This window comes from Heloderma suspectum, chromosome 3 (assembly GCF_057233095.1).
Source record: "Heloderma suspectum isolate Gila_16-S chromosome 3, 16-S_ref, whole genome shotgun sequence".
Classification (NCBI taxonomy): domain Eukaryota; kingdom Metazoa; phylum Chordata; class Lepidosauria; order Squamata; family Helodermatidae; genus Heloderma; species Heloderma suspectum.
The window spans coordinates 42,233,579-42,246,586 of record NC_139460.1 but is presented as its reverse complement, the minus strand read 5'-3'; the positions used below and the strand labels follow the sequence as shown (position 1 = coordinate 42,246,586).

General features: G+C 43.3%; 1 protein-coding gene across 2 annotated transcripts in view; it reads left to right on the top strand.

The window, feature by feature from the left end:
- The first annotated feature begins 3,628 nt into the window (after window positions 1-3,628).
- Window positions 3,629-13,008, top strand: part of LOC146349603 (beta-1,4-galactosyltransferase 3-like) — a 34,603-nt gene continuing 25,223 nt past the window's right edge. Inside the window, exons 1-2 of one of the 2 annotated variants that reach the window (XM_084843036.1) lie at window positions 3,629-3,657; window positions 12,352-12,846. In XM_084843036.1, coding sequence (XP_084699162.1) covers window positions 12,591-12,846 — 256 coding nt within the window. In that variant the 5' untranslated portion in view covers window positions 3,629-3,657; window positions 12,352-12,590. Of the gene's footprint in view, window positions 3,662-12,351; window positions 12,847-13,008 lie in introns of both variants that reach the window. The other variant, XM_084843037.1, reaches the window with a different exon arrangement.

Sequence of the window (13,008 nt, the reverse complement as noted above, 5' to 3'; positions counted from 1 at the left end):
GCTTCCAACAAATGTTTGAGTTTTGCTTCGATGTTTGATGAAGTGGTCTGAAGCTAGGTCATTCAGTCTAGAAGAGCATCCTGGGAGCTGTCTGGTATTTGCCTGTCTAGACTTCCAATTAAACTATGGCTACCTAGAAATTTCCCCTTGTTTAATGAAGCCAGTTATGGGGATACATATGGGAACTATGTGTTTGTTTTCATTACGCAAATTTATTTGGTTTGCATTTTAAACGTTAAAATGTACCCTTTGAAGAATAACAGGGAATTTATGACTCAGAGTCAGCTTAGCAGTGGTGGAGCTGACTGGGGCAACAACTATGTCCCTACACTCTGGTTCATTAAAAAAAATGCCTCTAGTCCTTATTGTTGAGAAGAAGTGCACCATAGGCTTCTTCATAGGCATAGTAACCATAGCAATAAATGAAAAGTTGACACAGAAACTAAGAGTCCACAGAGGAGTAAAGAAAAGAGACACTTTTGAGAAGGATTGGCAAAAATATATAGACTGTGTAAAAGAAGAGTCAAATGGAACAAGCTTGGTGGAAGCCTATAGAAATCTATGGGACTCATGAAAAGAAGACAATAAAGGAATGAAACAGAATGAATTAATACATTATTCTGGAACAGAAATAGAAAATAAAGGAAGAAGAAGAAACCTGAAACTGTTTGAGCTGGGGGAGGGATTGGGGAGGGATTTTGAATTAATATTAATGTGTTTTTTTGTTTGTAATTTCTTTTGGAAAAATTTGTTTTAAAAAGGAGAGGAGACCAAAAAAAAGTTTAAAAAATTGGGAGCTGCATCTTGTAAAATCTCAGAAACTCTGACAGATCAATCCTATCAATTTTTTTTCCTTGAAGCAAGTCCCATTGATTTAGTGGGGCATACTCCCAAACAAGTGTACACAGTTGTGCAGCTTGATCCTATGTATGTACCTGGGAGTAAGAATCATTGAGTTCAATGGGGCTTACTCCCATAAAGTGTGCAGTGCAACTTGAGGCTAATCTGCCACAACCCCCCCCACACACACACACAAATGCACACACAGCCTTTGAACATCTCTATGTAAATAGGTAATTGCTATTAAAGTAGACTAGAACAAGGAGGAGAGGAGAGGCATTTGTAATTCAAGTGAGCATTCTGGCCAATATACATAAGTTTCACATTTGAATTGCAAACCAATTTGAACAAAACCAGTTTGTAGACTGGTGGGAAAGTGATTGGAATCTTCAAGTGTCTGTCTATAATTATATTAGAAACTGACAATCAAATTCTTTAGCCAGTTCAATGTTTTTGTCAGGATAACTGCTATCCATTCTATCCATTTTCAGCTTTTAATACAAAGATGTACAGCAGTGATGACATTTCTGCTATAAAATATTGAGAATCTATCGGTATAGCCTAGAGAGCTGTGCAATAGATATTTCTAGTCTTTGCAACACATAGTGAAAGATACAGAAAAGGACAATCAAAATATGTATTCTGGGGGCTGGAGAAACTCCCCTACAAGGTTACATTTGGGGTTTTTAGTTTAGAAAAAGGGTGAGCAAGGGGAAACACGATGGAGGTTTATAAAATTATGCATAGGGTGGAGAAACCAGATAGGCTATATATGAGAAGCTGGGGTCATTCAATGAAACTGAATGATGGGAGATTCAGGACAGACAAAAGGAAGTACTTCTTCACAAGCACATAGTTAAACTATGGAATTCACTAGCGCAAGATTTGATTATGACCACCAACTTAGATGGCTTTAAAAGGGGATTAGACAAATTCATGGAAGATAAGGCTATCAGTGACTACTAGTCATGATGCCTATATGTACCTCCAGGATCAGAGGAAGCAGAAGCATCCCTCTAAATACCAGATTCTGGGGAACAACAGCAAGACAGAGCTATTGTGCTCATGGTCCTGCTTGTGGGCTTGTGTACAAAATTATGTACGGTGTGGAGAAAGTGGATAGGGAGACATTTCTCATAATACTAGAACCCGGGGTCATCCCACGAAGCTGAATGGTGGGAGATTCAGGACAGATAAAAGGAAGTCTTTCACACAGCACATCGATAACTATGGAATTTGCTACCAAAAGACATAGTCATGGCCACCATTTTGGATGGCTTTAAAAGGAGGTTAGACGAATTCATGCAGGGTAAGGCTATCAATGGCCACTAGTCCTGATGGTTATATGCCACCTACAATACCAGTATGGCTATGTACACTAGCTGCTGGGGAACACGGGCAGGAGGGTGCTGTTGCACTCATGTCCTGCTTGTGGGTTTCCCATGGGCAGCTGGTTGTCCACTGTGTGAACAGAACGCTGGACTGGATGGACCCTCGGTCTTATCCAACATGGCTGTTATTCTGTTCTTGTGTTCCAAACAGGCACCTAGTTGGCCACAGTGGGAAATAGGATGCTGGACTTGACAGACCTTTGGTCTGATCCAGAAGGGCTCTTCTTATCTTTTTATGTTTACTTTCATATTTTGCTGGTATTTTCATATTAAATACAGCTTTCTGTTCTTCCCATCCACCCTTTAAACAACAAGAGTAAGAATTTAGCACATAATATTGCAGAAGGATGAGGGTGAGTAGGTGGAGGGAGACAGTTTTGCACACTAGACAGTGGTCCAATAGTCCAGGGCTCCCCCAAATGACAATTTGGAGAGCAGCAGACGATGGGGGTAGTGGAAAACAGGGCTCCTTCTTATTGTTAAACGTTTTAGAGTTTGGGGCCAACTGATTGGGCATTTTATTATTTTTACTTTAAAATGTATTATTCTTTTCCACAACAAAATGGTGTTTATTCCCAAATAAATGTGTTTAGCACCAGGGCAGCAGAAGCAAACTCCATTTCATTCCTGTAGTCATAACAGTGGTTTGATTTAAGTGGGTTTAAACTGCAAAACTGCACATGCTCAGGGTATTTCTTTTCTTTTTAAATCAGGGTTGGCAAATAGGTCCTTCTTTTGTTTGCTTTAACATAGCAGGAATGTAGAACCAGGTGTGAACAATGGAACTGTGGGATGGGGAGAAGAGAAAAAGGAGTTGTGTACTTCATAACTGAACAGTGGAGGCTGCTGGCTCTGATTTCAGTGGGGCTATGACTCCATTCTGGGTTTCAGTCAGAATCAGCCAGAACTCTAAAGGAGCTATCCAAAGTGCTGAACCCTATCCACAAAATGGTTTCAGCACCTTGAATAGCTCCTGTAGAGGTCTGGCTGGTTCTGACTAAAGCCCAGAACGGATTCAAAAGTGAAATCACAGCCACCAGCCTCCACTGCAACTGAAGTAATACCCATGGCTGTCTAAAGGGGGTCGGGGAGCGCATAAGAACATTAACTCCAGAGTCTACAAGGACCTAGCTGCATTGCAGCGATGATAGCTCCTGTCAGACCGGGCCTCCCTCTGACAAGCGTCTGTGTACGGATTGGCTTTCAAGAGTGAGGGGGCCGCCATGTTAGACTCCAACTCCCAGCATGCACTGTTCCCTAGCGGGAGCGTCCTAGGCGTCGCGTTGCATCCTGGGAACTGTAGTCCTAGAAACCCCTCTCACGCAAAACACAGAGGTGTTAACTGAGAAGGGGCGTGGCCCCGCGACGGTCGTTTAGCGGAAGTGCTGAGCGCGAGCCTCCCTCAGGCGGGCAGGCGGGCGGGCAGGTAGGTGAGCGGCTCCATCTCTTTCCCCGGGCGCGGCTTGGAGGCCGGGCGGCCGGGCGGGCTGTCGCGGCGCCGAGGAGCGGAGTGGGGAAGTCGGGGCGCCACGCGAGTCGCTTCTCTTGACCGTTACGGGGCGGGCTCGAACCCAAGCCGGACGGCCGGGCGGCCCTGGGAAAGAGAATTCGAAGTTGGCCTTTCCCCCACAGAGCGTCTGTGCGACTCAAGGCTCTTTTTAGGCTGTTTTTAAAAACGTTAGCGTGGGGAGACAAGCGATGAAGAATGACATGAATGCAGATTTTAGCTTTAGTATTACTGGCAGCAGCGTCTCCCCACCCCCACCCTCCGTAGCAACTCTTCTTTTTACCTCAGGTCTTACATTGTGTAAACATTTAATTCAAGAAGATAAAACACTTACATGTGTTTATTTAATAGATTTATGTACCCATTGCCATATTTAAAAATACCTCTAAGTGGTTTACAAGAAAACTTAAATTCATTAAGGGCGCAATCCTATCCGTGTTTAGACATGGCTGGGGCATGCTGGGAGTTGTAGGACTTCTTTCTGTCTAAACATGCATAGGATTGCGCCCTAAAATACCTAATGATTGTGCCCTAAAATACCACAGCCCTTTTGCCTGCTGAGCCTTGGAGCACAAGGCTTCTGGATGCCGCTGAGTGCTGAATTTTGGCTGGGAGGGGACTTGTAACAAGACAGATTTTTGCTGAAGCGGTTTGCAGGGGGTGTTTGCGTGTATTTGTTGTTGTTGTTGTTGTTCAGTCGTGTCCGACTCTTCGTGACCCCATGGACCGTAGCACACCAGGCCTTCCTGTCCTGCGCTCTCTCCCGGAGTGTGCTCAAGTCCATATTCATTGCATCAGTGATGCTATCTAGCCGTCTCATCCTCTGCTGTCCCCTTCTCCTTTTGCCTTCAATCTTTCCCAGCATCAGGGTCTTTACCAGTGACTTTTCTCTTCACATTAGGTGGCCAAAATATTTGAGCTTCAGCTTCAGTATCTGTCCTTCCAAGGAGCATTCAGGGTTGATTTCCTTTAGGATTGACTGATTTGATCTCCTTGCAGTCCAGGGAACTCGTAAGAGTCTTCTCCAGCACCACAGTTCGAAAGCATCGATTCTTTGGCGCTCAGCCTTCCTTATAGTCCAGCTCTCACAGCCATACGTTACTACTGGGAAAACCATAGCTTTGATTAGATGGACCTTTGTCGGCAAGGTGATGTCTCTGCTTCTTACTATGCTGTCTAGGTTTGCCATAGCTTTCCTCCCAAGGAGCAAGCGTCTTTTAATTTCATGGCTACAGTCACCGTCTGCGGTGATCTTGGAGCCCAAGAAAATAAAATCTGTCACTGCTTCCATTTCTTCCCCTTCTATCTGCCAGGAAGTAATGGGGCCAGATGCCATGATTTTAGTTTTTTTAATGTTGAGTTTCAAACCAGCTTTTGCACTCTCCACTTTCACCCTCAACAAGAGGCTCTTGAGATCCTCTTCGCTTTCTGCCATTAGGGTGGTATCGTCTGCGTTTCTGAGGTTGTTGATAATTCTCCCGGCAATCTTAATTCTGACCTGTGATTCATCCAACCCGGCGTTTCTCATGATGTACTCTGCATATAAATTAAATAAGCAGGGCAACGATATACAGCCTTGTTGTACTCCTTTCCCAATTTTGAACCAATCGGTTGTTCCATGTCCGGTTCTTACTGCTGCTTCTTGACCCTCGTACAGGTTTCTCAGCAGACAGGTAAGGTGGTCTGGTACTCCCATCTCTTTCAGAATTTGCCACAGTTTGTTGTGATCCACACAATCAAAGGCTTTAGCGTAGTCAATGAAGCAGAAATAGACATTTTTCTGGAATTCGCTTGCTTTCTCCATGATCCAGCGAATGTTGGTGATTTGATCTCTAGTTCTTCTGCCTCTTCGAAACCCAGCTTGTACTTCCGGTAGTTCTCGGTTCACATGCTGCTGAAGCCTAGCTTGTAGGATTTCGAGCATAACCTTGCTGGCATGTGAAATGAGCGCAATTGTACGGTAGTTTGAGCGCTCTTTGGCATTGCCCTTCTTTGGAATTGGAATGTAAATTGGAATGTAAACTGAACTTTTCCAGTCTTGTGGCCACTGTTGAGTGTTCCGAATTTGTTGGCATATTGAGTGCAGCACTTTAACAGCATCATCTTTTAGGATCTTAAATAGCTCAGCTGGAATACTGTCATCTCCACTAGCTTTGTTGTTAGTAATTGCTTCCTAAGGCCCACTTGACTTCACTCTCGAGGATGTCTGGCTCAAGTTCAGTGACTGCACTATCATGGCTATCAGGGACATTCAGATCTTTCCTGTATAGTTCTTCTGTGTATTCTTTCCACCTCTTTTTAATCTCATCTGCTTCTGTTAGGTCCCTGCCTTCTTTGTCCTTTATCATGCCCGTCTTTGCACAAAATGTTCCCTTGATATCTCCGATTTTCTTGAAGAGATCTCTAGTCTTTCCCATTCTACTGTTTTCCTCGATTTCTTTGCATTGTTCATTTAAGAAGGCCTTCTTGTCTCTCCTTACTATTCTCTGGAACTCTGCATTCAGTTGGGTATATCTTCCCCTTTCTCCCTTGCTTTTCGCTTCCCTTCTTTCCTTAGCTACTTGTAAAGCCTCATCAGACAGCCACTTGGCTTTCTTGCATTTCTTTTTCTTTGGGATGGATTGAGTTGCTGCCTCCTGAACAATGTTACGGACCTCCGTCCATAGTTCCTCAGGCACTCTGTCTATCAGGTCTAATCCCTTAAATCTATTCATCACCTCCACTGTATATTCATAAGGGATAAGATTTAGGTCATACCTGAATGATTTAGTGGTTTTCCCTACATTTTTCAATTTAAGCCGAAATTTTGCAATAAGAAGCTCATGATCTGAGCCACAGTCAGCTCCAGGTCTTGTTTTGACTGACTGTATAGAGCTTCTCCATCTTTGGCTGCAAAGGACATAATCAATCTGATTTCGATATTGACCATCTGGTGATGTCCATGTGTAGAGTCGCCTCTTGTGCTGTTGGAAAAGAGTGTTTGCTATGATCAGTGTGTTCTCTTGGTAAAACTCTATTAGCCTTTGTCCTGCTTCATTTTGTACACCAAAGCCATGCTTGCCTCTTATCCCGGTGATTTCTTGACTTCCTACTTTAGCATTCCAATCCCCTATGATGAAGAGGACATCTTTTTTTGGTGTTAGTTCTAGAAGGTGTTGTAGGTCTTCATAGAACCGATCAACCTCGGCTTCTTCAGCATCAGTGGTTGGGGCATAGACTTGAATTACTGTGATGTTGAATGGTTTGCCTTGGATTTGTACTGAGATCATTCTATCGTTTTTGAGATTGTACCCCAGTATTGCTTTTCCCACCCTTTAGTTGACTGTGAGTGCTACGCCATTTCTTCTAAGGGATTCTTGCCCACAATAGTAGATATGATGGTCACCTGAATTAAATTCGCCCATGCTTGTCCATTTTAGTTCACTGATTCCCAAGATGTTGATGTTCAGTCTTGCCATCTCATGTTTGACCACCTCCAGCTTACCTTGATTCATTGATCTGACATTCCAGGTTCCTAAACAATATTGTTCTTTACAGCATTGGACTTTCTTTTCACCACCAGACACATCCACAACTGAGTGTCCTTTCGGCTTTGGCCCAGCCAGTTCACTCTTTCTGGCGCTACTTGGAAATTCCCTCTGCTCTTCCCCAGTAGTATATTGGACACCTTCCGACCTGCAGCAAAATAGTTAAATCACCCCGTGCACTCCTCCGGTCAACTTGGCAAAATCCTTTCCCCTCCCCTCCTCACATGCTTGCATTTCCCTGAAGAGTAAAAGAGAAGAAAACACCAGGGTACTGTATCATAATGCTGGACCACGCTGAAAAGTTGTCAGATACTATTTACTCTCAGAACTCTTCCCCATGCAATATGGGCACAATAGAATAGGGTAACATTGCAGGGCTGTCGTAAGCCGGGCTGTCGTAAACCACGCTGTCTGTCTCCCCTGCTGCCGCCCCCCTTTCAGTATGGGGATAATGATTTGTATTGGACTTGGCAGGGCAATTTTAAAAATGTTTAAAGACTCAAAGATTAAACTTTTCACAGGAAATAAGACTGGAGCTTGAGTTAGAATAACACTTTTCCTGCAGGAAGATGATGCTGATAACCATTCACAGCTATATTAAAATCCTGAGTTTCTCCATTGTTTCCTATAGAAAGCTCTCACTTTTGCCCTAGGAAAAGGTTTTTTTAAAAAATGGCTTCCAGTGTGAATGCAGAATTTCCTTATCCACACAATAGATGGATTACAATGTTATTTCAACAGTCTTGTGGCACCTTAAAAACCAACAAATTTATCTTGGCATAAGCTTTTTGGGGCTGTTGTCTACTTCATCTGCTATGTTCTTATCTCTGTTCTTTCCCTTCTGCAGCACAGTTCAGGAGGCAGGAAGATACCTGCATAGACCTCTTCCTGAGGCACCACATTAAGACTGGGCTCCTAAGCCTTAATGGGACATAAGCCTCCCTGAACAAAATGCATTTTTGTGGGTGAAGATAGAAAACCAGTCTCTTGCACCTTGTATCGCCTCCCTGCTTTTATATTTTCTATCAGTAGAAAGTTTCCCATCCCTTTCCAGAGTATGGACACTTATGGGACAGACATCTTGTTACTGGCACCTGTGAATAAGACTTGGCTATGAAAAAAATGAGGTGACAGGGCTGTCAAGCTCTTCTTTAAGGCTCTCTCACCAGTTCTGCTGGCTTTCAGTGGTTATGAAAAGACACTGTATATGCTTAGAGCCTTTCCATCCATTTATCTATATTTTTCCTCATATTCCAGGACTTATACCTAATAATATACAATTTCTGGGGCTTAACTATGAGAAACCTGGATAATCCCCTGACTTGGTGTTGACCCCTAAGATGATGGTTCTGGGTTCCATGTTGAAGCCATCAGGTCCAGGGTGGCTCAGGACTTCATGGTTGCCATGACAACCATGAGCCTGTCCCAACATGTTGGGGGACATACTCTTGATCTGGTTTCTTGATGGGTAGGAGAATAGCGATCTGAAAGTGGGGGATCTAACATCTATTTATTTACAACATTTGCATACTGCTCCACATCTAAACAGATTCCAGAGTGGGGAATAACGAGATAAAATGAACAAAAGATAAAAAGAATAAAACACAATATTAAATTATTTAAAAAACAGTTGCCAATAAAAGTGAGGCTGGTTAACCAAGGATGGCTTCCTGGAAAACAGTTGTTTCAGGAGGCACCGAAAACAACCCAGTGTTGCTGCCTGCCTGACCTCCAGAGGCAGGGAGTGCCACAGGAAGGGAGCCACCACACCGAAGGCTCTTCTCCAGGTGGACCCCAGTCAGGACTCAGTCCACGTGGAACCACCAGGAACATGCCTTCTGATGACCTCAGTGATTGGGCAGGTTGGTAAGGGAGAAGGTGCTCTCTCAGGTATCCTGGTCTCAAGGTGTTTAGGGCTTTGTACACTAGTATCAAAACCTTAAACCACATGTTTAGACTCTCAGCAGCCTTTTCCCTTTGCAAGAGTGGAGTATATATTAAAATGGTCCACCCTTGGAAGCTGATGGATTCTAGAGGGCTGTGGGGGATTTTCCTGCTGGTATGGCTGGCAGTCCTGTCCTGGTTACTCTGTGGAATACAGAGATGACTAGGGTGGTTGACATGATCACTCCCAAGTGCCCTCTCCCTCTGAGCGAAGCCCAGGCATCTCCTTGGTGTATACCTGAGCTGAGGGCAATGAAGCAAGAGGAAGGATGGTTAGAACACTGGTGGAGGAAGGCTTGTGCTGAGTCTTCTAGATCCCTTTCAATCAACCTTCAGACCTGATTTTAGAACAGAAACTGCCTTGGTCACCCTGTGGGATGACCTTTGCCAGGAGAGGGACAGGGGAAGTGCAGCCCTGTTGATTCTCTTGGACCTCTCAGCAGCTTCTGATACCATTGACCATGGTATCCTTCTAGTATCCTTCTGGATAGGCTATCCTGGCTGGGAGTTGGAGGTACTGCACTGCAGTGGTTCTGCTCCTAACTGGATGGCTGATTCCAGAAGGTGGTACTGGGGGATCATTGCTCTGTTCCTTGGCAGTTATGTCATGGGGTATGCCACAGGGCTGTATTTTATCTCCCATGCTGTTCAACATCTACATGAAACCACTGGGGGAGGTTATCCGGAGATACGGACTGAAGTGTCACCAATATGCAGATGACACCCAGCTCTGTCTCTCCTTATCATCAAATCCACATGAGGCAGTGGGCGTTCTGAACCAGTGCCTAGGCATGGTAATGGACTGGATGAGGGCCAATAAACTGAGACTCAATCCAGACAACATGGAGGTATTGTTAGTGGGCGATTTGTCTGCCCAGTTAAACGATGTTCAGCCTGTTCTGGAGGGGGTTGCCCTCCCCCTAAAGGATCAGGTTTGTAGTTTGGGGGTACTCTTGGATCCAGAGCTGTCACTTGAGGCACAGGTGGACTCGATGGCACGAAGCACCTTTTATCAGCTTAGGCTGATATACCAACTATTTCCCTATCTGGACAGAGATAGCCTAGCTAGAGTTATCCATATCCATATTCTGATAACCTCTTATTTGGATTACTGCAATGCATTATATGTGGGGCTGCCTTTGAAAATGGTCAGAAACTTGAACTGGTCCAAAACAGGGCAGCAAGATCATTAACCAGGACTGGCCAATATAATCATATTATGCCAGGACTCTTTCATGGGCTGCCAGTCCATGTCTGGACCCAATTCAAAGAGCTGGTATTGACATTCAAAGCCCTAAACGGCTCCAGGCTACCTGAAGGATTGTCCCCTCCCATATACACCTGCCCAGACCCTAAGATCAGCTTTAGCAGGCCTCTTTTGGGAGCCCCTGCCAAAGGAAGTGATGTGGGTGGCTACTAGGAGGAGGGCCATTTCTGTGGTGGCACCCCAGTTGTGGAATGAGCTTCCCAGAGAGCTTCTCATGGTGCCTGTGTTGTATTCATTTTGGCACCAGGTGAAGACCTTTTTATTCTCCCAGGCAATTTAGCATTTTAGTTTTTATCTGGTGCTATATTGTAAATGTCTTGCTGCTAGTGTCTGTTGATTATTTTATTTTTATATTGTAGTTTTAAACTTTTATATTGTATTTTATCTCTATTTTATTGTTTTGTATTTTATTGTTTTAATTGTTGTGAACCGCCCAGAGAGCTTCGGCTATTGGGCGGTATAAGAATGAAATAAATAAATAAAATAATGTGTCACATTGAACTATAATACCAACTGAGAATAGCCCCCTATGTTTCAAGTCTACTGTGTTCTGTAGTTTAGAATGTTAAGGTTGTACTGGGGTTATATTCAAATGCTGGGGTTATATTAAAGTAGTTCAAAACACCAAAACAATCACTCTTCTGTACCCTCATCATAATTCATGCCACTGCAAAAGAGATTGCATGATGTAATTACAGTGTAAATAAAAATGACTAATAATAATAATAATACTGAAATTTGCCTCGGGGTGACAATCACTATGTAGCCAAAACAGCATCAACCAGGCAGAAGACAGTATCAGCATGCTTGGGAGAAACTCAAGGTTTGCAACAGTTGAAAACATCTTGAGGGCCTATTCAGCAAAATTGCCCGCTCAAACCATGGGCCAGATTCAAACAGTACAGGGGGAGAGTAATTTCGCCGACTGATAGAGGAGAAGGTAGCGAGAAAGCTGGAAAGTGAAATTGGTAGGGCAGGGAAACAAATGAGGACAGATGATGCAAATAAAGTTGGATTTGTATAGGGCACAAAATGTATTTTTAAAAATATGTAAGCCCCTTCCCTGCCAAATAAGGGCTGTTCATGCTCAGTAGCCATGGTGTGTTGACTTTCGGTTGGAAAAGAGAAATGTAAAGCTGGGGACAGGTATTTGGAATGGAGTATCCTGGAAGAGGGCATGGATGTCTGCCTCAAACCCTGAATAGGAGACATCCCACGCTGCAACATTTTGTTGCAGGTCCCACTTGTATGTAATAATCTACTTGTGTTTATTTGTATCTTACAATAAGAGCTTCAGTAATGGAAAAGAACTTTATTGGCTGAAAAACCATAATTTCATCTGGAGTGTGGAGGTCTGTACAAGAGCTTACAACAGATGCCTTAAATTATTAGCATTTTGAAATTGTTCTCCCCTCTCCAATGGAGAGGAGGGGAATGGGTTGTATTAATCAATGGTGGCAACTAAATATAGCTTATCTAGCTGGCTGCCTCCATATTGAGCAATAAGCAACTTGAAAAGTTCATATGCTTATATAAATTATGGAAATGAACAGAGATTCACAGTTCCTCCACTTGGGATATAAGGAGCTGTTTGTACCTTTTGTTCATGTAGCACAGTATCATATAGTCTTGACTTGACAGCAGCTCTCCAAGGCCTAAGCAGAGGTCTTTCACAGCCGTGTTACTTGAGACTCATTAACTGTAGATGTCAGGGACCTAACCTGGGACGACCCAGAAGAGGTTGCAAGTATTGTCAGGTTTAAAATAGTATTCCTACTATAGTTTAAATGCTATGACATCCAATTTGAAGAGTCAGTTGTTATGAAGTTCTGTATTATTATCACATTTTAATTGCTTTTCTCATATTCGTTACAGATCAACTAATGAAAGAATAGAAGATGCACACAAGATGGTTAAAATCTAAAATATTTGATCTAGAATAATACGTGCATTACATGATATGCTCAGAACGTAGAGTACTTTGCAAAGATGCTAGCTTCCTTACTCAGCTGCCCAACAAGAGCATTTACTGCTGCTTTCACTATTGTACCCATTAAGTTAAAATGTTGGTGTGTCCCGAAGAATTAAAGAATTAGCAGAGTTCACTGTTGTGCATGGCGTTTGGGAGGAAGATGTCCCTTTCTCGAGTTGAAAATCCTTGCTTTCTGCTTTTCTTGATCATCTTTCAAGCAATATTCATCTTGATACTGTACCGAGGCAGCACTTCAGTTGCATTTCACAGTTTCTCAGCTGTACCTAAGCAATTGGACTATTCAGTAACAGAGGATGTCTATACAAATCTCAGTTTGTTCACTCGTGTTCCTGATAAGGCAACTATGCGATCCTGCACGTCACAGTCATCAATACATGGTATGTACAAAATGAAAACGATGCAAAATAAGGACCTTACTTTTTCTCAGTCCTGTTTACTGATCTGGGTCAGTAAAGCCAAATGACTTGACTAACACATGGAAGCCAAGGTTATCTTAGTATGTATATGTCAGGTAGTTGTTATCCTGTGACAGGCCCCCA